The 22,254-nt window shown below is 51.0% G+C and overlaps 2 protein-coding genes across 5 annotated transcripts; both read left to right on the top strand.

Moving 5' to 3' along the window:
* The first annotated feature begins 722 nt into the window (after window positions 1–722).
* Window positions 723–22,044, top strand: LOC120658541 (putative pentatricopeptide repeat-containing protein At1g26500). Of its 4 annotated transcripts, XR_005668728.1 has the most exons (4): window positions 723–2,372; window positions 2,498–4,161; window positions 4,290–4,718; window positions 21,816–22,044. XR_005668728.1 is itself a non-coding variant. In XM_039936800.1 (2 exons), exon 1 carries the CDS (start codon window positions 794–796, stop codon window positions 2,324–2,326), a length of 1,533 nt encoding a protein of 510 aa, XP_039792734.1. In that variant the 5' UTR covers window positions 723–793; the 3' UTR covers window positions 2,327–2,372; window positions 4,048–4,161. The 4 variants fall into 4 exon arrangements, 1 of the variants encoding a protein (XP_039792734.1); XR_005668726.1 differs by having other exon boundaries at window positions 723–4,161; XR_005668727.1 differs by lacking the exon at window positions 21,816–22,044 and having other exon boundaries at window positions 723–2,497; window positions 4,048–4,161; window positions 4,290–4,307.
* On the top strand, window positions 10,064–11,787 carry LOC120658590 (disease resistance protein RGA5-like). Its single transcript, XM_039936857.1, has one exon. The coding sequence runs from the start codon at window positions 10,801–10,803 to the stop codon at window positions 11,710–11,712; it is 912 nt and encodes a 303-aa protein (XP_039792791.1). The 5' UTR covers window positions 10,064–10,800; the 3' UTR covers window positions 11,713–11,787.
* Window positions 22,045–22,254: the final 210 nt, after the last annotated feature.

Raw genomic sequence — 22,254 nt, 5'->3', positions numbered from 1 at the left:
TACATATGTATAATATTTAGATGCATAGCAAAATCTATGAATTTAGAAAAACCAAGATGACTATTTAGAACGGAGGAGATAATAACTAAGTGCCAGCAAGTTTTGGAATTGAAAAGGTTGTTTTGTAGGAATATAAAAAGATCTTTTGAAACACTGTTTACAGGAAAACTTGCTTCGAGTAGCGGGCACTTGTGCATCCTAGTAAGCATGACGGTGTCAGCCCATATGCACCTGCACGCGCTTTTTAATCTGCACCAGAAATCGGCACATGGGTGCAGCACGCGGTCGCCGGCTAGCTGATCTGATCACTCTTCCCCAACTAACCTCGAAGACTAATTGAAACAAGCAGCGTCATCGGATAAGGAAACGGTAAACTGATAGTGACAGCCCCAGGTAACCTGCAGCTGGGTCCACCGGTCGGTGGCCTACCCAATCACAATTGCGACCCGGAAAGGCAACACGTGCGTGCGATCGATGATCGTGGCCGCCCCTGTGGGCTGTGGCATCGGCGGCGACGCGCCACACCGCGGGCACCTTGGCAGGAAACTCGAGCAAGCGAGCAGCAAAAATAGTCATACGAAAATTCGACTCGTACAGAAAATGAGGCCCATATACGCACCGGCCAAACAGCCCAACTCCCACAAGCCGCCGCCGTGCGGGCTGCTGATTTTGTACGATCCGACGGCCCAACCCACCAAAATTATCCGCTCGCACGCGCTGCCCAACCGCGCCGCGCTCTTCGATCCTCTCCCCTCGCCGCCTTCCGATCACCACCGCCCGCCTCCGCCCACCCATGCCTCCCGGCCGCCTCTTCCTTTTCCGCCGCCTCCTCTCCACCTCCACGACGTCTCCCGCCCCGGCGCCCGCGCCAAGGCCGACGGATCCCGCTCTGCTTCTCCGCCTCTGCACGATCCTCTACCAGCACCAGCACGATCCCGACGACAAGCTGCACCGCCGCCTCTCCGCGCTGTCGCTTCCCACCGCACCCTCCGACCTCCGCGAGCTCTTCCTCCAGGCCTCCGCGCGGTTCCCGCTCTCCTGGCGCCCCGTGCACCGCCTCCTCGCGCACCTCTCCGCCCGCCCCAGCGGAGCCAGCGACGGCGGCGGTGGGTTCCCACACTCCGCCGCCACCGCCGCGCGCCTCCTCGACGTACTCGGCAAGTCCGGGAACATCGACCTTCTCCACTCCACGCTCTTCTCCCTGCCCCGCACCCTCCTCTCCGCGGCGGCACTCCGCGCCGCCGTCCGCGGCCTCGCCCCCAGCCGCGAGGTCGGGAAGGTCGCCGCGCTCGTGACGCTCTTCCCCGAATGCCACCGCGCTCGGATCCTCACGTTCGTCACCGAAGTCGCGTGCTCGGAGCCGTGCAGGCTGCCGGACGTGGCGGAGAAGGTGATCAAGCGCGCCGAGCACCAGCACGGCGTCTCGCGCACCGCGAGGTGCGACGAACTGCTGGTCGTCGCGTACTGCCGCTCGGGGTCGCTCGCGGACGCCTGCAGGGTGTGGAACGGAATGGAGAGGCGCGGCCTCGAGCCGGGCGCCGCGGCGTACCAGGAGATCGTGGTGACCATGTTCAAAAACAACCGCACCGCGGACGCCATGAAGGTGTTCGACGGAATGCGGAGGAGCGGAGTGCAGGACGACGGAGGCGCGTGCTGCCGCGCGGTGGTGTCTTGGCTTTGCAAGGATGGGAAGGTGTGGGGCGCGTACATGGTATTCGCTGAAATGGTGAAGATAGGTGTGGAGGTGGACGCGGTGGTACTGGGTGATTTGGTGTATGGGCTGATTGCGAGGAGAAGGGTTAGGGAAGGATACAAGGTGTTTCATGGTGTTAGGGAGAAGGACATTGCGCTGTATCATGGGTTGATGAAGGGGCTGCTGAGGATAAAGCGGGCAGGGGAGGCGACCGAGGTGTTCAGGGAGATGATCAGCAGGGGATGTGAACCGAACATGCACACTTACATCATGTTGCTTCAGGGACATTTGGGGAAGAGAGGCCGGAAGGGGAGGGACCCATTAGTGAACTTCGAGAGCATATTTGTTGGTGGCTTGGTGAAAGCTGGGAGGACATTACAGGCAACTAAGTTTGTTGAGAGGACAATGTGGGGTGGGGTGAATGTGCCAAGGTTTGACTATAACAAGTTCCTATACTGTTTCTCGAATGAGGAGGGGGCACCAATGTTTGAAGAGGTTGGAAAGAGACTGAGGGAGGTTGGACTAATTGATCTTGCAGACATTTTGTCAACCTATGGTGAACGCATGACCACCAGGGATAGGAGGAGGAGAGCAATGAATGGACTTCCAACATCTGTTCAAGATGTTAGTTGACAATCATCATTGCTGGATCTAGGATCTTGTGATGTTTTGGAGCAAAGTAAGTACTGTAGAATGTAGCTGATCTGCTCATATTTCACACACCGGAGGAGAATGCACTTTTCGTAACATCAGGAGTTATTCTAAAAAGTTCTCTTTCGTCTCATTCAGAATTTCCTTTTTCAGGTGCATCCTTTTTCCATAGAAATGTCTAATATATTTAGAAGATAAAGTTCTCATAGAAAGAAAGGCTCTCATGAGCAGTGTGCAACCTGATTCTTCAAAGCTTTTGTGGAATCCTCACTTGCCAGACCAAATTATAGTGCTCATTATTGGTACTTAACTTGCATTTGTGGATCATTTGGATTCCTCAACTTGAGGAATCCATATTTACCCCTAAATTTAGTGAGTGTATGTGTACAGATTCAAAGTTAGTATTCAGAGATGACTTAACACACCGTTCAATCTAAATTGTAATGTGAACAGCAATGTATCTTGCAGAATCAATGGACTTTTGTTTTCTTTCATTTGAAGAGATATTTTGCATGCCTTTTCTGAAGTTCTAGTATGTTTCTTTCCGCATTAATCTGCAAACTTTATTTTGTACATGATCTGTGTGACATGTTACCACTAATTGCTAGTTAAGTCGGATTTTAACTTGTATTGAGACGCTTTCACAAGTTTAGTTATCTAAATGTGCAATTCTCCAGTTTACACACCCAACACAAGTGACACACCCTTGCAAGTTTAGGCACCCATGTGCAAAACTGAAACAATCTCATGTCAAGACATATCAATTTTTTAACACAATTGTAGTGTTCTTTTTTAATTTATGATCTCTGAGCAAGACTTTCTAATGAGCACCTCGGCAGTGGGTGTCGTCACGTATCTCCATGGTGCTCTATCTTTATTTTTTAAGTGAACGTGCACCTGCTGCATAATTCTTCCCATGTTGTATGTCACTATTTTGTGGTTAGAATATAGAAGAGAATTATCTGAGAAATTCACAAAAATGAAATAATATATTCCTCGGTTTTACAGATGCTAGCTTCAGGTAAGTTACAACAACGGATCATTTTGCATAATACGTCATGAGTGAATTTCCCTTATGTAGAAATTAGTCTATACATGTGCATTTCTATACCATATTGTGAAATTTAACTGTTAAAAATATTGTTTCCGTCTAAATTTTCGTGAGAGATGAACATTTTTGCTTGCATCTAAAATTTGTTTGCAGTTGCATTTTCCTTCTTTCATCAAATATATATAAAATACCATGTTCAAGTGTTTAGAATATGAGAAGGTGGGCATGCAGTAGAGAGGGAAAGAGGGGTAAAATAAAGGGAGATTCGACGGTGTAGTTAATGGCCAGCTTACACAAGTAACATCTAAATAAGCTTAGCATCTAAACTTTGGGGGCCCTGTGCAATCGGCCATTCTGGACTTGCTAATCGATGATCCTGGTCTTCCAGTCTATTTTCTATCGTTGCCACATGTTTCGTTTAAATGCCTTGTTCCTGTACACGATTTAATTGGTGCAACTGGTGTTTGGTATGATGGTATCCAAGGTATTGGTGTGCTGCAGTCTACAATATATATTATAAATAAGGAGTACTAGATCAACAATAGTGGGTCCCAGTCAATTATTTACACTTTGCTATGAAAGTCCAGCATCCATTTTTGACTTTAAGAGCCATGTGCTATAGGCTCTGTATTTGACAGTTGACTTTGGGCAGGCCTTTCTCTGAGGACATTAGATTTAAATGATTCGAGACAGGCATTCAGGTCATCATATATCGCACCCAGATTTCATTTGAGGCTAGATGAAAAGAAGCGGTACTTCTAAGCTGGTGTGTTCTTCCTTCCAGCTTTTTTTCTTTTCTGAAGGAACTTCTACTTTTAGGTCCCAATAACAGAAGCAGAGTTTTGAACCTGGTTTCTTTTTTTTTCCTTCATCTTTTGTTCAATCTTTTTCTAGAGAAATGGAGTGTGCAGTTGTTAGTGCTGCAGAAGGTGCCGTCCATACTCTCTTGGGGAAGCTGGGCACGATCCTTGTGCAAGAAGCTCAGCTTCTAGGTGGTATCCGGGGTGAGCTGCAATATTTGAAGGATGAGCTGGAGAGCATGACGGCCTTCCTTCAGGATCTTGCCAAGAGAGATGAACATCGCAAGCAAGTTAAAATTTGGATGAAGCAAATTCGCGAGATTGCATATGATGTTGAGGATTGTATTGATGAATTTAAGCACTACCTTGGCAGCAGCAATGGTAGTCATAGTGGAGGTGGCCCTGTAGCATTTTTCTGCAGGACCACTCACATATTGCTGACCACCAGGGTGCGGCATAGGATTGCGAAACAAATCCAAGAACTAAAAATGCGCACTACAGATATTAGTGGCCGAAACTCAAGGTAATCTGCACCATTTTGTTTCTCACTGTCTAAAAATACTGCTTCCATGTTGTTTTTGTTTTACTTCATTAAGGATTTCATTTTCCAAAAAACATGCTGACAACTTCGGAAAAGTGACACCTAAAGTATCTCTAGTTTTACCTTTCTCGTAGCCATCTTGTTCCATTTTGTAAAAACAACTGGAAAATGAACTTTTGAAAAGTTATATGCACAATATGTTCATTGTGAGAAGCCAAGTGTGTAGGCATGGTAAATAAGTGTATTTTATGGTCATTTACTCAATTACTTGAGAGAAATTGTTGCAAAAGGTGCCCACTTTTTACCTCAGATTGCCATTATTTTAGAGCTTATCCAGAATGAAATTACTGCCAATTTTCTGGAAGCATTTTCTTTCAAATAAAACATAACTCTGCCAAATTTATCTACTCCCTATTTAAACATATTGTTGGAGAGAATAATTGCCTTGTATTCCTCCAAACCTTAGAAGGGTGGGATATATAGATCATATACATAGGCCTTTAGATGGGCCTCTATACATGGGCTCACATATACACAACACCCCCGCAGTCTGAACTACCGGCGCAGCGGTGTTCAAGACTGGACAAGAAGAGAGTACAAATAAAGTAAAAAAGACAAATACCCCCCCGCAGTCACAACTAGCCACCGGCTACGTTGAGGCTGGAGCGAAACTCCGAGAAGGTCGAGGAGGGCAGTCCCTTGGTGAAGATGTCAGCAAACTGGGGGGTAGTTGGGACATAGAGTACCCGAACATCGCCGATGGCGACTCTGTCGCGCACGAAGTGTAGGTCGATCTCCATATGCTTCGTCCGCTGATACTGGACGGGGTTGGTGGAGAGATAAACGGCGCGGACGTTGTCGCAGTAGACGAGCGTGCTCTTGGCGAGCGGGCTGTGGAGCTCCGCCAAGAGCTGTCATAGCCAGGACGCCTCCGCCACGTCGTTAGCGACAGCCCGGTACTCCGCCCAGAAAGACGGCGTAGCCGGAAGTGGAGCGACGATTGTCCGGGCAGCCAACACAGTCAGCATCGGTGTAGACCACCAGCTCAGCAGAAGACGAGCGGTGAAGCACCAGGCCGAGGTCCATAGTGCCACGGACGTAGCGGAGGAGGTGCTTCAGCGCAGCAAGGTGTGACTCCCGGGGATCATGCATATGGAGACAGACCTACTGAACAGTGTAGGTGAGGTCCGGCCTGGTAAAGGTGAGGTACTGCAAAGCGCCAGCCAGACTCCGGTAGGCAGTAGGATCAGCCACCGGATCACCTAGATCAGCAAACAGTTTCGCCTGAGTGTCGACAGGAGTGGAGCAGGGCTTGCAATCAGTCATCCCAGCCCGCTCCAGAATATCGAGTGCGTACTGCCGCTGGTGAAGGAGAAGACCAGATGAGCGAGGCTCAACAGTGACGCCCAAGAAGTGGTGGAGCTGACCCAGATCCTTTATAGCAAACTCCTGCTGCAGAGATGTGATGACACTCTGAAGCAACTGCTGACTGGAGGCTGTGAGCACAATGTCATCGACATAGAGCAGTAGATATGCTGTCTCATCCCCACGGCGGTAGATGAAGAGAGACGTGTCAGACTTGGCCTCGATGAACCCCAAAGTCAGCAAGAAAGTGGCGAACCGAGAGTACCAAGCCCGAGGAGCCTGCTTCAGACTATAGAGGGACTTGTTGAGCCGGCAGACCATATCCAGACGACTCGAGTCCACAAATCCCGCCGGCTGAGAGCAGTACACTGTCTCTGATAGAGTGCCGTGAAGAAAAGCATTCTTCACGTCCAGCTGGTGCACAGGCCAGGAGCGCGAGAGCGCAAGCGAGAGGACCGTGCGCACAGTAGCAGACTTCACCACTGGGCTGAAGATCTCATCATAGTCCACACCAGGCCGCTGAGTGAAATCCCGGAGAACCCAACGAGCCTTGTAGCGCTCCAGTGTGCCATCAGCCCGACGCTTATGCGTCCAGATCCACTTGCCGGTGACCACATTGCAACCAGACGGACGCAGCACGAGGTTCCACGTCTGGTTGGCAAGGAGAGCCGCGTACTCCTCTTCCATCGCGTGATGCCAGCGAGGATCCGCCAGGGCATCGTGGACAGATGAGGGTACCAGAGAGACCCGCGGCTCGCCCTCGGTGGCGGAGAGAGTCGCGACCTGAGACGCCATCCGCCGAGTCACCATGGGATGGATATTCCGAGGATCCCGATGGACGACGGGCGGGTGGTACACCTCCGGCTCGACTCGAGAGCGAGTCGGCGGAGGCGGAGGCGGCGGCAACTCCGGTGTAGATGGCGGCGGCGACGACTCCGGTGTAGGCGTCGGAGGAGCCTCCGGAGCCAGAGTCGGCGCTACCGGCGCCGAACGACACCGGTACACCTGCACCGGCTGAGCGTACCGCGGCGGCGCCGGAGTCAGCGCCGGACAACGCTAGTACACCTGCACCGGCTCAGCGTATCGCGCAGGTGAAGCGGAAGGCACCGGGGCCGCGCGTGGCGCAGCAGGAGACACCGGGTCCGCGCGCGGCACGACCGGAGGTCCGGGGGCCGCGTGTGGCGCGACCGCGGGCACCGGGGCCGGGCGTGGCGCAGCAGGGATCACCGGCAGCGGTGCCGGTGTGCCGGGAAAACCTGCAGGGAAAATAAAGACAGGTAAAGGTGGCTGAACCACCGGGTCAGTCGAAAACAGGGACTCCAGCTCGGGGTCAGGAGAAGGTGTGGAGGAGGTGGAGTAGGAGAAATCCGACTCGTCAAAGACGACGTGTCGGGAGATCAGGACGCGGCGAGAGGTGAGGTCAAAGCATCGGTACCCCTTGTGGTTAGGGGAGTAACAAAGGAATACACAACGAGTCGAGTGGGGCTCCAGCTTGTGAGGAGCAGTGGCGGTGGTGTTAGGGTAACACGCACACCCGAAGACCCGAAGGTGGTCGTAGCGAGGAGGGGTACCGAAAAGAGCGTGGTGTGGAGTGGGTGCAGGAGAAGCAGTGGACGGAAGACGGTTGAGCAAGTAGGTGGCGGTATGTAGGCTCTCAGCCTAGAAGCGCGGGGGCAGAGAGGCCTGGATCAGAAGGGTGCGCACGACGTCGTTCGTCGTGCGAATCATCCGCTCAGCCTTGTCGTTCTGAGGAGAGGTATATGGACAAGACATACGCAGCTGAACACCCCGAGAGAGGAAGAAAGAACGGGAGGTGGAGTTGTCGAACTCCCGCCCGTTGTCACACTGGACGGCCTTAACGGTGAGGCCGAACTGCGTGGACACCCAGGCAAAGAAGTGGAGGAGGGTGGGGAAGGTCTCAGACTTGGCGCGCAAAGGAAATGTCCAAGAGTAGTGCGAGAAGTCATCGACCACCACCAGATAGTACTTATAACCAGAAAGGCTAAGTACGGGGGGGGGGGTCCACAGGTCACAGTGAACAAGATCAAATGCATGCGTCGCATGCAAAGAAGAAGAAGAAAAAGGGAGCCGAACATGACGACCGAGTTGGCACGTATGGCAGAGGGGCTCAGTAGGAGCCCTAGTGCCAGGAACATCGGCACTACGACTGAGCTGAGCCAGAACGTCGCGGCCAGGGTGGCCAAGACGGCGGTGCCAGGTGGTGGAAGACGGCGTCGCGGCAAAAGCGGCAGACCAGGACGGCCAGGGCGAAGAAGAAGGCGAAAGTGGTGCAGCGGAAGAAGGAAGGCAAATGGTGTAAAGGGCCCCGTGCTGTCACACCGGAGTAGCGGACGACGGGAGGCCGAATCCTTTACAGTGAGGCCAGGAGAATCAAACTCGATGGAACAAGAATTGTCATCTGTAAACTGACGAATGGAAAGAAGGTTATGAACCATCTGAGGAGCAACAAGGACATTGGGAAGACGAAAGGAGGCAGGAGCAGAACCCACGGCGGTGACAGGAAGGCAAGACTCGTCACCAACCATGATGGAAGAAGGACAAAAGGGGTGTGGGGGTCAGACAGAAGAGAGGATACCGGCATCTGGGGTGGTGTGGAAGGAGGCACCCGAGTCGGCGATCCACTCGGTGCTGACCGGCGGCATCCGCCCCAAGGCGCTGAAGAACTGCGCCAGCGCGGCCTGGTCCCACCCCCCAGGCCAGGTTGGCTGCTGGCTGGGTGGAGCGGGCGGGGTCCAGGACGGCGCGAACAGGGGAGTGGCGGCGGCGAGCATGGCCGCCGGCTGGGGCTGAGGACGAGGGGCCCCCTTGACCCTGAAACGGCCACATCGGGATGTGCCCTGGCCATGGGGCGCTGAAGGATGGCCAGGGTGTACCTCTAGGGCCAGGAGCAGGAGTAGGAGCCGGAGTCGGGTCCGGAGTGCCCCGAGCACCACCACCACGTCCTCGCCACCGCCGCCCTCGGCCTCCCCCACCCCCGGTCTGGCCGGTGAGAGGAGCACCAAGGAGGGGGTCGGGCTGCTTGATTCGGGGTCCAGATCCAGAGGGCGGATCCTGGTGGGAGGACGAAGAGCGTCGGCAGCGGAGCGCTCGCGCTCCCAAGTGACGGCAGCCGCGCGGGCCCGCTCCTGAGCCGCCGAAGCCTCGGACTTGGCGGCGAGAAGGGCCGCGGCGAGAGCGTCGTCGGCCGTAGCAGCTCCGGCGGCGATCGGCTGCCCGCGGAAGACGGCGGTGGCGAACGGCGCGTCCGCGTGGGGCATACCGAAAGCAGGCACGGGCGCCGCGGGCACGGGCGCCATGGGCGCGTGCAGGAGCGCGGGCGCGGGCTTCGCGGGCAGAGGCACCGCGGGCGCAGCCACGGGCGTCCGCTCGGGCGCGTGCGCGGCGTGCGCCTGCTCGAGATTGGCCTCGAGGTCCCACAGGGCGGCCGCGAGGCGGACGGCGGACGGCGCGGGCGCCGTGGGCGCGGCCACCCGCGGCGCGGGCGTGCCCACGGGCGGCTCGGACGCGGCGGCGTGGGCGGCGGCCCAGGGGGCGGCGGCAGCGCTCGCGCCCTGCCCAGGGAGGGCCGCGGGGGCAGCAGAGGCCACGAGCCGCGGGCCAGGTCGAGGGGAGGGACGGCGGGGGCGAGCAGAGGCGGCGGGGGCGGCCGGCTCGCGCCTGCAGGGTAGGGTTGAGGCGGCGGCGGCGGCGCGGGATTCGCTCCCGCAGGGGCCGGCGGCGGCCGCGGGGGCAGCAGATCCGCGCCTGCGGCGGCCATGGGCGGCGCTCCCGGGTCCGAAAGAGGCACGACGGCGGCAAGGGCGGCGGCGGCGGCCATGGAGCGGCGGGCCAGGCCACCGGCGGCGCAGTAGCACGCGGAACAGAGGAGGGGCCGCCAGCAGCAGAGGAGAGGGGAGGGAAGGAGGAGAGGCCGGCCATGGCGCCGGCAGCGGCGGCAGCGCCGGTGGCGGGTGGCACTGGCGGCTAGAGGGAGGGTGGGAGAGGGAAGGGAAGGCTAGATACCATGTTGGAGAGAATAATTGCCTTGTATTCCTCCGAACCCTAGAAAGGTGGGATATATAGATCCTATATATGGGCATCTAGATGGGCCTCTATACATGGGCTCACATATACACCAACACATATAACTTGAAAATGCGAGATACAGAGTGCATTATATATATATTTCATATATGTAGAAATATATAGGTTGATAAAGACTCCTTAATGATAGTATGAGATTCAAGGAAAATGCTATTACGTGATTCGAGGTGGGTTTTCTCCAGCGCACAGATGTCTGAAAACTTATTTTGTATTAAAATGTGTTTTTACTTTTCTTGGAAAATGAGAAGTTAACTAGATACTTCTGTACCCTTTTGTACTTGAAATGTAAATATAATTTTAACACGTTGCATCCTTCACATCAAGCTTCCTGCAACATTCTCGATAGTCTGTAGATATACAGGAAACTTAATGCTATCCTTTTTTAATCCTATTTAAATCGATAATATGTTCTCCTATGGCCAAGAAACTACTCCCCCCATTCCAAATTATAGGTCATTTTGGATTTTTTAGATACATAGTATTTCTTAGGTATCTAGGCATTGTGTATATCTAGGTGTATAGCAAATACTATGTATCTAGAAAAGCCAAAACAACCTATAATTTTGAACGGAGGGAGTATCTGTTACTGCTAGAAATGGTTGTAATAACTATAAACTCCTGCCGGTATAGTTGCAATCATCTCATTTTTGGAGCTGCTGGGAATAGCATGGCTTCTTATGACACTCCAGCCAATCTTTTAGATCTTGATCCTCACATAGCAGCACTCTTTCCAGAGAGAAGACAACTTGTAGGCATTGAACCACGTCAGGAAAATCTTGTGCAGTGGTTGATGGAGGAAAATTTGCAACAATTGCGGGTCGTATCTATATTCGGTTTTGGTGGTTTGGGAAAGACAACACTTGCTATGACAATATACCAAAGTCTATGTGCAGAAGGTGGATGTTTCCAATGTCAAGCTTTTGTAACTGTATCTCAGAGGTTTGATGTCAAGATCCTGATGAGAGACATTCTTCTACAAATTATGCAGCCAGTTTATCAAAACAGTTCTCATGCGCTGGCCGGAGCTGGTCAAGCATTCCCGGAAGACCTTCTCAGGGCCATGGAAACATGGGATGTGGGGCAACTTGCAAGCATGCTGAGGCAGCAATTGGAAAACAGGAGATATCTAATTGTTCTTGATGATATTTGGAGCATAGCTGCATGGGAAGGTATTCGGTTTTCTCTGCCGGACTCAAATAATGGTAGCAGAATACTAGTTACTACACCAATACGAGCTGTAGCACACACTTGTTGTTTCCATGAGCATGACCGAGCTTACGAAATTGAACCTCTCACTGACCATGAATCTAGAGATTTGTTTTTGAAAAGGATATTTGGCAGTACAGCTAATTGTCCAGATAACTTAATGGAAATTTCAGAAAAGATCTTGGGAAAATGTGGGGGCACACCATTAGCTATAGTCAGCATAGCAGGCCTCTTGTCCAGCAAGCCAGTACACAGTAAAGATCAGTGGCAGAAAAATTCTCTCTCTTGGTTCGGAGCTTGAATCTAATCCGTCACTCGAGAGATTGAAGAAAATACTTGAGCTAAGCTATAATGATCTTCCTTACCACTTGAAGACTTGTTTCTTATATTTAAGTGCTTACCCTGAGGACCATATTATCAGAAGGAAAAGTGTACTGAGACGATGGGTAGCAGAACGTTTTGTTACTGAAAAGCGTGGACTTGGTGTTTTTGAGGTGGCAGAAAGCTACTTCGACGAATTCATCAATCGAAGCATTATTCATCCAGTGGACATGAGCTTTACTGGGAAGGTCAAAACATTTCGAGTTCATGACATGATGCTAGAGATCATTGTGTCAAAGTCAGTTGACGAGAATTTTATCACTCTAGTCGGTGAACAGCACACATTAGTGCCACAAGAGAAAATTCGGCGACTATCTGTTCATAGTGGAGGCATGAAAGATATTGCAACAAGAAAGATGTTGTCCCATGTCCGGTCCTTGAGCATATTTGCTGGTCAAGAAATACTGCAGTTTGGTTGGATGAAACTAATGAGAATTTTAGACCTGGAAGGCTGTGGAGTTCTGAGGAATAGAGATCTCAAAAACGTATGTAGGCTCTTTCAGCTGGAGTATCTTAGCCTTAGAAGAACGCATGTTATGGAACTTCCCACGCAAATAGGAAACCTGCAGAGGCTGCAGACTCTGGATATAAGAGAAACAGGTATCAAGTGTTTGCCTCCAGGCATTACCAATCTTACTCACTTAGCAAACTTACTTGGTGGGAGAAGATTTTACAATCATAATGGACTGTGGCCTATCTCTGAGTACTGGGGATTGCATGTTCCTAATAAACTTAGCAATTTGGATGCACTTGAAACTCTTGCACAGGTAGAAATCACAGAGTATACTTCCAGTTCCATCATTGAGCTGGGGAAATTATCTCGGTTGAGGAAGCTTGGGGTAATGATGTTTGTTGATGATGACAAAAGCTGGGCATCCTTGATTTCTGTACTTGAGAATCTAAGCGCCGACTTGTGCGCATTATTACTTTGGCGTCCTGATGGCATGATGAACTTTGATTCACTTGATTCATTATCCAGACCACCAATTTTTATGAGAAGTGTCAACTTTCGTGGTCAGTTAAGAAAACTACCCAAGTGGTTCCCATTTCTTTCCAACCTCACAGAGTTAACCCTTCGTGCAACTGAACTAAGTGCCAAGGAAGACCTAGAGGTGCTTGCACGGTTGCCTAGCCTACTGTATCTTAGACCATTCTAAAAGGTTTGAAAAACGTCCAGAGAGGTTGTTTGTCTCTGGTGGGCTTGATAAGTGACGGGCGGACAGTCTGGCCCAAGGGGGCGGACGGTCCGCCACTTAATTTGAAAAATGTCTAGAGAGGTTGTTTGTCTCTGGTGGGCTTGATAAGTGACGGGCGGACGGTCCGGCCCAGGCGGGCGGACGGTCCGCCCCTCTAACTCAAATTTGTCCAGAGACATGTTGTGCTGTTAGTTTGAACGGCGGACGGTCCGCCCCTGGGGCGCGGACGGTCCGCCGGTCTTTTTGAAAAGTGACCAGAGACGTTTTTCGTCTCTGGTGGTTTAGAACTTTTAGCTGCGGACGGTCCGCCCCTAGGGCGCGGACAGTCCGTCAGGGCTCCAATGGCTAGTTCTGACACACAATCATTGCACTCTGACTTACTGGTTTATAACGGCGGACAGTCCGGTTTTTGAACCGCGGACGGTCCGCGATTATGCAGAAAAGATTGTAACGGCTAGTTTTTGAGGGGATGTCTATATATACTCAATGTCCGGCCATTTGAGGGATCTCTTGGCCACTTTGAAAGCACACTTGACATGTTTGAGCTGGTCTTCCCCTCTCTCACATACTCTTTGGTTAGGGATTGCATTTTTGTGAGTGTGAGAGCCTCCTAGTGCATTGCATTAAGAGTTTGACCTTTGTGACACTATAGAAACTTCAAGCAAGCGTCATTGACTTGTTACTCTTGGGAGTTGCCGCTCCCTAGACGGTTTGGAGGAGTTGATTTCATGGAGCACCTCCAAGAAGATTGTTGAGGAGCCCCGAAATTGATTGTGAGAGGTCTTGTGCTCACCTCACTGGAGTAGTGAAGAGCAACTCTAGTGGAATCGAGGTTTAGAGCGGTTCATTGATTCAAGCTGGCTCAAGATCAAGAGATTTCTTGATAGAGGAGCGGTTGACTCTTTAAATCCACCTCAACATGGATTAGGGGTGAACGGCAAGTCATCGACACTATGGAAAAAATTTCTTGTGTCAAGCTCGGTTATATTCTTTGCTCTCTTCAATTCTTGCATTTACTTTGAGCAATTTACTTTACTAGATCTTGACTTGTCTCTTGCCATCCTAGGTTGCAAACCCAAGTTAGAATTACTAGTAGCATGACATAGGGCTCTCTTGTGTTACTAATTAAATTTTTTTAGTGTTTGTGTTTTTAGTTTTAAACCGCCTATTCACCCCTGTAAGGATCACCGGGGTGTCCGACCCTAGAGGGGGAGGGGGTGAATAGGGTCGCTAATCGCTTTTCTATCCTAGGGCTCAATCTAATTGCATAAGATAAACCTAACACGTCCTACACATGCTAGTTATGACTAAGGTTTATCTATGCTACCCTCTACTTACCCCAAAAGACTTGCAACCTATAGCCAATCCTAATCAAACTAACTAGGAAAGTAAAGGTAAGCAAGAAAGAGTAAATGCGGAAACGTAATGCGGTAAGTAAAGCGGTAAGGGAGAGGATATGCAAACTCCCGTGAAGACACCAAGACACACGATTTAACGTGGTTCGGTTAGGACACCAAAGTCCCTCCCTACGTCCACGGCCACTTGCTCACAAAGAACAAGTGGGATGCCGAGTCTCTTCGCTTGATCACCGTCTTGCCACGCCTCCAAGGCTCCCAACAAGCAAAGGCTAAGTGACGCCAAGTCACAAAGACGAGGTCACCGCCACCGTCTATCTCGAAGCGTCACCACGGCACCGTCTTCACTATCTTGGAGCTTTAACACCAAGTAGGGGCCTCCTTCCCCGCACAAAGTGTCGTTGCCACTCCACACCAAGTCGGAGGGTCACACGACGAGTACACAAGTTGCTTGCCGCAGCAAGACTTTCTCTCAAGCTAGTTCTCTCAAGAACTAAGCCTAAACAAGCACTAAGCACTCTCACAAGTGTGCTTAAGCCTATATGATGTACAATGAAGCTCTATGGTGGTTGGAGATGATCTTTAGCTCTTGTATACTTCCTTGAACTCCAGCACACTCAAATGGTGCGGCCTTGGGGGTATATATAGGCAGCACAAGCAAATATAGCCGTTGGAGAAAAGCTGCTAGAAATGTGCTTAACACCGGTTAATCCGATGCTCCCCAAATCGCCATCGTCGGTTTAACCGGTGATACTAAACTGCCCACTGAAAACTAGCCGTTACGTGTACGGGCAATCAACCGACGCAATCGACCGGTGTATGTAATGTTAGCGTCGGTTTAACCGGTGAGTGCAACTGTCCTCTGATCCTTGAAAAACAAACTCTCTGGACAACTGCACCGACGCCATTAACCGGTGCATCATCGGTTCATCCGATGTATGCATTTTCCTTGGTCTGCTTCTGCCATTGCACCGACGTATTCAAACTTCCTATCGTCGGTTCATCCGGTGCCAAACCCTAGCCCGCAGGCCATCTCTGTCATTGCACCGATGAGTACATTTTGCCTTACGTCGGTTCATCCGGTGATACTAAAACTCCCAGACGTGCTCAAGTCAATGCACCGACGTGTGTAATTTGCTTGGCGTCGGTTCAACCGGTGACTTGATTTCTTTTAGGTTTCAGGGCGCTGCCCTGAGACCCGCGAGGGGCGGCTCCCCCTCGACCCCCGTCCGCTAACCGGGTAGCGGAACCCCCGTAGGGGTGGCCCTTCGGGCCTTGCTACGCCTCTCTTCTCTTTGTCATCACTTGAACCTAAAAGCCTGAGAATAGTCATCTTAACAATCACATTAGTCCAAGTGTTGTGTGTGTCATCAATCGCCAAAACATTATATTGAAATATGGCATGAGAGGCCATTTTCGCTACAACCCCCCCTCTAGTCGGTGTTCTTGATCCTACACGTCCGCAGTTCACACTTCCAAACCACCAGAGATGAAATCACCTCTGGATGTTTTTTCTCAAATAGCTGACAGACCGTCCGCGCCCTAGGGGCGGACCGTCCGCCATTCAAACTTTGCAGCACGTACAGAGGCACCCATGCCTCTGTAAAGAAATTGAGTTAGTAGGGCGGACCGTCCGCCGACAAGGGCCGGACCATCCGCCATTGTCTTTAAGCTCCAAACTGACATGAAAAACGTCTCTAGACAAAAATAGATTTCTAGGGGCGGACCGTCCGCCCTTGAAACTATGTTAGCCCTCATGCATGCAACTAGACATTTTGAGCAAAATGGCAATAGAGACTCGTCAAGCACGAGTGCAAAGACTCCTCTTGACAGCACGGCTATTTATCCTATTATTCGGTCATATTTCATCCACTAAACACCTTTGACCGGCAAAAATAGAAAAGCCCTATATAATACCTTTGTCTTGAGCTCATGCTAAGCATATTATCTCCAAAACATTGCACGATCACAATAAAACCCCATTCATCCATGGACCTAATACCTTTGTCTTGAGCTCATGCTAAGCATATTATCTCCAAAACATTGCACGATCACAATAAAACCCCATTCATCCATGGACCAACCTATAGTCATCATCTCAAATGAAATCGTTAGTCCACAAACATTGTCATTAATTACCAAAACTCGAATTAGGGGCCTAGATGCTTTCAGGCGCCCCCGCCCCCGCCGTCTAGGGCCACCGTCGAGCGCCGCCCTCGCCGTCGTGGGCCACCGTCGAGCACTGCCCCCGCCCCCGTCCCCACCCCCGCCGTCTCGGGCCCCTGCCGTGCGCGCGGGCGCCGACCAGGCTGCACGGCTGCGGGAGGCCTGGGAGCAGGCGAGGAGGAGGTGAGGGGTAGCAGGAGTGTAAGTGCATCTAGGCCTTAATGGGTTTTGGTGAGTTGATTGACAATATGATTAAAGGACTAATGATTGTGTTGAAGTTGTCATGTGCAAGGATTTATTTGCAAATCAATTATTGTCATTAGCTCATGTGATATAGAATCAAACAAAAGGCAAATATTAGTGAAAGTCAAGCATGTTGTGAAGAGAAATAAGAAACAAGTGTTCATGTAATGACAACAAGTGGTTTCTATATATGGTTTTGCATAGCTTGAAAGGTGCTTGATTAAAATAAGGGAAAAGTCCGGTTTACACCCTCCAACTATCGTAAAAGTCTGATTTCAACCCTCAACTACAGAACCGGACAACATAGGCTATCCAACTGTCAAAACCGGACAAATTTGGCCCCTGGGGGTGGTTTTGAAGGTGGTTTTCCATTTTGTGAGAATTAAAAATATTCAATTTCACACTAAAAAATTTATAAGTAATTCATTTTAAGTCAAAAAAAATTATGAAATGGGTATCAAAAGTTTTCTAAAAATGTAACCTATCTATTGTCACATGACTTGTGAGCTATTCAGATCTAATTTTTTTTATGTTCATAATATTTGGCTACTTGCAGTTATGCCCATTATTTTTAATAACTAAGATTTAAATGGAGTAATAATAGATAGGTTACATTTTTAGAAAAAAATTTGGTACTAGTTTCATATTTTTCTGATTTAAAGTGAATTAGTTTTGATTTTTTAATCTAATTAGATTTATTTAATTTTTTTTAGAAAATGCAAAACCACCTTCAAAACCACCCCAAGGGCCAAATTTGTCTGGTTTTGACAGTTGGATGGCCTATGTTGTCCGGTTTCGTAGTTGAAGGTTGAAAATCAGACTTTTGCGATAGTTCGACGGTGAAAATTGGACTTTTCTCTTAAAAGAATGATTGCAAAGCAAGACAGATGTATGAGATTATTTCTTATTCAAGTCATTGATGCTTGGAGGAAGCTTGAGATATGGGGTATTATATATGAGATCAAGCTCAATTAATCAAATAGAAAGTTCAAGTGGAATTCATTGTTGATGTGCAAAACTTAACTTAATGTGACAAGGGTAAGTGATGAAGAAGCCAACCGAGATGACTAGTGCGAGGGACTAAGCAAGCTTTGATGAAGCGACGGCTTACCATGTGCGAATTGCTAGGGTGAAGTTGCTAGTATTCGTGGGGCTTTCGAAGTATCATATCTATGCTATGTTGGGAAAAGCAATGCAATGCATCAAGTATATTATAGAGTGACTTGGATTCAAGGACATATTTTTCTATGAGTTGGAGTTCCTAAGTCACTAGCTCAAGTATGGATTTGCTCATGAAAAGAGAATGCAATGTTGAAATCTCAAAGTTGACAAGTCAAAGTATGACAAGACTAAAGTGATTCAAGGCTCAAGTGATTGAATTGTGTTTCATATTTAATCTTGAGTATAGGTATGCCGTACTATCAAGAGGGATGCAACATTGATTATTTGACTCGGTCAAAAATACTCATAGATAACCCATGAGATGATCCTGAGAGAAAACATCTGAGGACTAACATAGAAATACTTGAATGATCAAGTCTTGACTTGATGAATCAAGTAGGGTCTTATAAATAGGGGTTTGGGGTTCTCTGGCCCTGACCGGTCTGACCGGTCTGGGGGACCGGTCAAACCGGTCAGGGGGAGTAACAGCTAGTTTTAGCCAGACCGGTCTAGTCTGACAGTCTCAATGGCTAGTTTTCGAAGTGTGGGTATTTATACCCCTTGGCCCTCTCTTGCGTGGGTTGCTGGTTCGTTGCATACTTCTGAGCTTCTTGAGGCGTTTTCTTAACCAGCTAGCTCTCCTCAACACTCTTTGTGAGTTGTGCTAACTAGATTGCATATCAATTGATTGGGTTGAGAGATCGAGTGTGTGTGAGCAAAGTGATCATTGTGAGAGCTGCATTTTGAGCAGCTGAGAGCAACCATAGATTGAGCACTCTTGATTTCGTCAAAGATTCAAATTTGCATTTGTTACTCTTGGAGGTGAGCCTCCTAGACGGCTAGGCGTCGCCGGCTAGCTCCCGACGTTGTGGTGAGCAACGGTAAGTCTGTGCGGGCGTGATCTTGCCCCCTTGGTGGAAAGAATCAAGATAGTGGAAAGGAGGAGTGGTTGAAAAAGACCCAACTCAAGGGATCGAGTTGCAAGAGACTCAAGCCCAACAAGTTCCTCAACGGAGACGTAGGATTCACTTTGGTGAATCTGAAATTCGGGAAACAAATCCTTGTGTCTTCTTGTGGTTTGCCTCACTATTTATTTCTCTAGCCTTTACTTTGTGCTTCCACTTCGATCTATTTGGTTGTGTTGTTTCTGTGTGTGCAGGGACTAGAAATATATTTGATATCACATGCAGAGACACTACACTAAGTTATATTTGTGCTACAGTCAAAGAGGAGAGAAACTCTAATATTGGGCAGATTCTGCACAGGACCGGTCTGACCGATCTACACAACCGGTCTGACCGGTTTCCTATTTTATTTCAGCGGCTAAGTCTTAGACCGGTCTGTGTGCTTACAGTGTTTTTAAGTGCTGATTTGTGCAGAATTTTAGAATGCCTATTTACCCCCGCCTCTAGGCGACATCCAAAGATCCTTTCAAGGAGGCGGCGCACAACCTGAGTGCCCTCGCTGCGCCGGGCGCGGCGCTGGCGAGGAGGAGAGCGGCGGTGCGGCGGCTCGCCCATCGGGAGCAAGAGGAGAGGTGGAGAAGAAGATAAGAAAATGAGTATGACATGATGGTCGGGCCGCCGTCGAGCGCCGCCGCCGCCCAGGCCGCCCGGGCCGCCGCCGAGTGCCACCCTCACCGTCACGGGCCACCGTCGAGCGCTGCCCCCCACCCCCATCCCCGCCCCCACCGTCTCGGGCCCGTGACGCGCGCGCAGGCGCCGACCAGGCTACACGACTGTGGGAGGCCTGGGAGCAGGCGCAGAGGAGTTGAGGGGTAGCAGGAGGCGGCGCACAACCTGACTGCCCTCGCTGCGCCGGTGCGCTGGCGAGGAGGAGGGCAGCGGCTCGCCCATTTGGAGCAAGAGGAGAGGTGGAGAAGAAGATAAGAAAATGAGTATGACATGCGAGATCCACTGCCATAGTAACATATGGAGAGTGTAGTTTTAAAGGATTGTTGGTTTACTCAATTTATATGAGGTCTTCTATTTTTTTACAAAACTGGTAAAACTTTAAATTTAGCTAAAATTATACAAGAGCTCTTGAAGATGCTCGTTATGTCAACTCAGAAGACCATCTTAATGCATAATATTGTTGGGGGTATCTTGTGTGCTTAATCATTTCCTTGTGAAATTATGCTTACATGTTGATAAAATCACGTGTTTGACACTTTCGCTAGTTCCCCATGCACACACGTACCTTGAATGACCAGCCATTTCTTTAGGGAAAAGTCTATTTTTCAACCCTGAACTATCACGATAGTCCGATTTTCATCCTGGAACTATAAAACCGGACATCCTACACCCTCAACTCTTCAAAACCGTGCAGATTACCCCCTCGAACCAAAACGACCCGGTTTTGGTCCACGTCATCTGGTTTTGTCCACGTCACCCATCCAACGTGGCACCTCTCCTCTCTCTTTCTCTCACAGACAGGTGGGCCATGCGCCTGCCGTGTCACCCGTCCGCATGCTCTTGCCGCTGCCTCGCCGCCGCCTGCCGCTGCCTTGCCACCGCCGCGTCCTCCCCTGTGCTCCCGCTCGCCCATGGAGCTCCACGCCAGGCCTCGCAGGGCTGCGCCGGGCCCGCGGAGCTGCGTGGCGGCCGGGTCGGCGAGGGTCAGGCACGACGGCCTCCTTCCCCCTCCCCTGCGCCGCCTCCCTCCCGAGCTCCGGCGGTGGCCCTCTGCTCCCCATCCTCCTTCGTGCGCGGGCGCGGGGCGGCGACCCTCCCCTGCTCACTCGGCGGCGAGCGCGGACGGCGAAGCGCGGCGTGGGCGGGCGAGCTTCGAATCGGCGGCGGGCCTCCTCCCCGACGAGCTTCAAATCGGCGGCGGGCCTCCTCCTCCCCGGCGAGCTTCGAATCGGCGGCGGAATCGGCGGTGGGCCCGCCCTCGGCCCGCCGCTCCTCCGCCTCGTGCGCAAGAAGGGAAGCAGGGGAGGGGCGCTCGCCAACGGAGGCGAAGCAGGGGTGGGGCGCCGCGCCGCCTGGCCCCTCCGGGGGCAGTGAGGAGCGCCCGCGTCGCTCCGCCCGCCATCCCTCGCTCCGCCAGCGACGCTCCGCCCGTGCGCGAGCCGAGCTCCTCCACCGCGAGCCGAGCTCGAGCTCGCGCCGCTCCGGCGGCCCGTCGCGACGGCAGCTCGCCTGCGCCGGCCGTGCACCGCGCCGCCCCGTCCGCCTGCCCGCCGTGCCGCGCCACAGGGAGGGGGAGAGGAGCAGGGGAGGGGCGGCGCGCCACGCCCCCGACCCCGCCCGATGTGCCGCCGCGGCCCCTGGCAGCCACGGGCGCGAGGGCGGGCGTGGCGAGCTCGGCCATGGCGTGCGGGTACGGCCGCAGGGACGGCCGCCGGGAGGAGGCCGGGCCGCTCGCCGGCGGAGGAGAAGCAGGGAGGAGAGAGAGAAAGAGACGTGGGGAGAGAGTGGCCAGGCTGGCAGCCACGTCACAAAACCGCAGCCACGTCATAGCAATACCGGTCTGGTTTCAGCTCGAGGGGGTATTTTGCACGGTTTGATTAGTTCAAGGGTGTAGGATGTCCAGTTTCGTAGTTCAGGGTCCAAAATCGGACGATCTTGATAGTTCAAGGTCCAAAAACGGACTTTTCCCATTTCTTTAAGTTGTCACAAGCTCACATGTTTCTTATGCTTACTCTTTTTTTTTTCGGGACTTTTGTTACATGATGCAGAATCTGTTTTTTTTTTTCAAGGCATTGGCATATCAGATTTATAATATTTATTTTGGAATGATATAGTCCCTAGTACCACTAGTTCTTCGTAACTAAAGGAAATTCAAATTCGTTGTACTTTAATCTGCACTTGATGGCTTATGCATATTAATGTCGATTCATATGTAGCTGTAGCTCACATCTCGCTGTCATTCTTCTGATGATATTTATTTCTTAGCAGGCTTGCTCCAGCTGATCTCACCTGGACAATCACGCTGAAGATATCACCAACTGTGCATGATTTTTGGGAATGAAGCGTTTTGTCTACATAAATGATGAGTCGTAACAGAATGACTACTGCGATAACCGGATTTCTAATACAAAGTACACAGTATTGAACTTCTTGCTGAAAAATCTATGGGAACAATTCAGGTTTGTGAATACTCATATTAATGAGAGTTCAGACCCAATGAAACGGGAGAAGGGTGAGGCATGAAACAAAGGAAACTGAATTAAGATTTAAGATAAGAGAAGGCATGGCTGGTATTTTCGGGCCAGTCCGTGAGGGTGGGGTCTTCCCAGGATTGTCCGGCTGCGCGGCGGGGGATGGGCTTCTTGCTGGTGGAGGGATCAGCGGGCCTGGCGCTGGCGCTGGCGGCCGGGTCGAGGACGTCGCTGGT

Source organism: Panicum virgatum, chromosome 2N (assembly GCF_016808335.1).
Source record: "Panicum virgatum strain AP13 chromosome 2N, P.virgatum_v5, whole genome shotgun sequence".
NCBI lineage: Eukaryota > Viridiplantae > Streptophyta > Magnoliopsida > Poales > Poaceae > Panicum > Panicum virgatum.
This window is presented reverse-complemented; position numbering and strand designations above follow the sequence as displayed.

Excerpts from the sequence above, each read along its gene's own strand:
- LOC120658590 (XM_039936857.1), top strand. The coding sequence starts at position 10,801 with ATGGTTGTAATAACTATAAACTCCTGCCGGTATAGTTGCAATCATCTC.
- LOC120658541 (XM_039936800.1), top strand. The coding sequence starts at position 794 with ATGCCTCCCGGCCGCCTCTTCCTTTTCCGCCGCCTCCTCTCCACCTCC.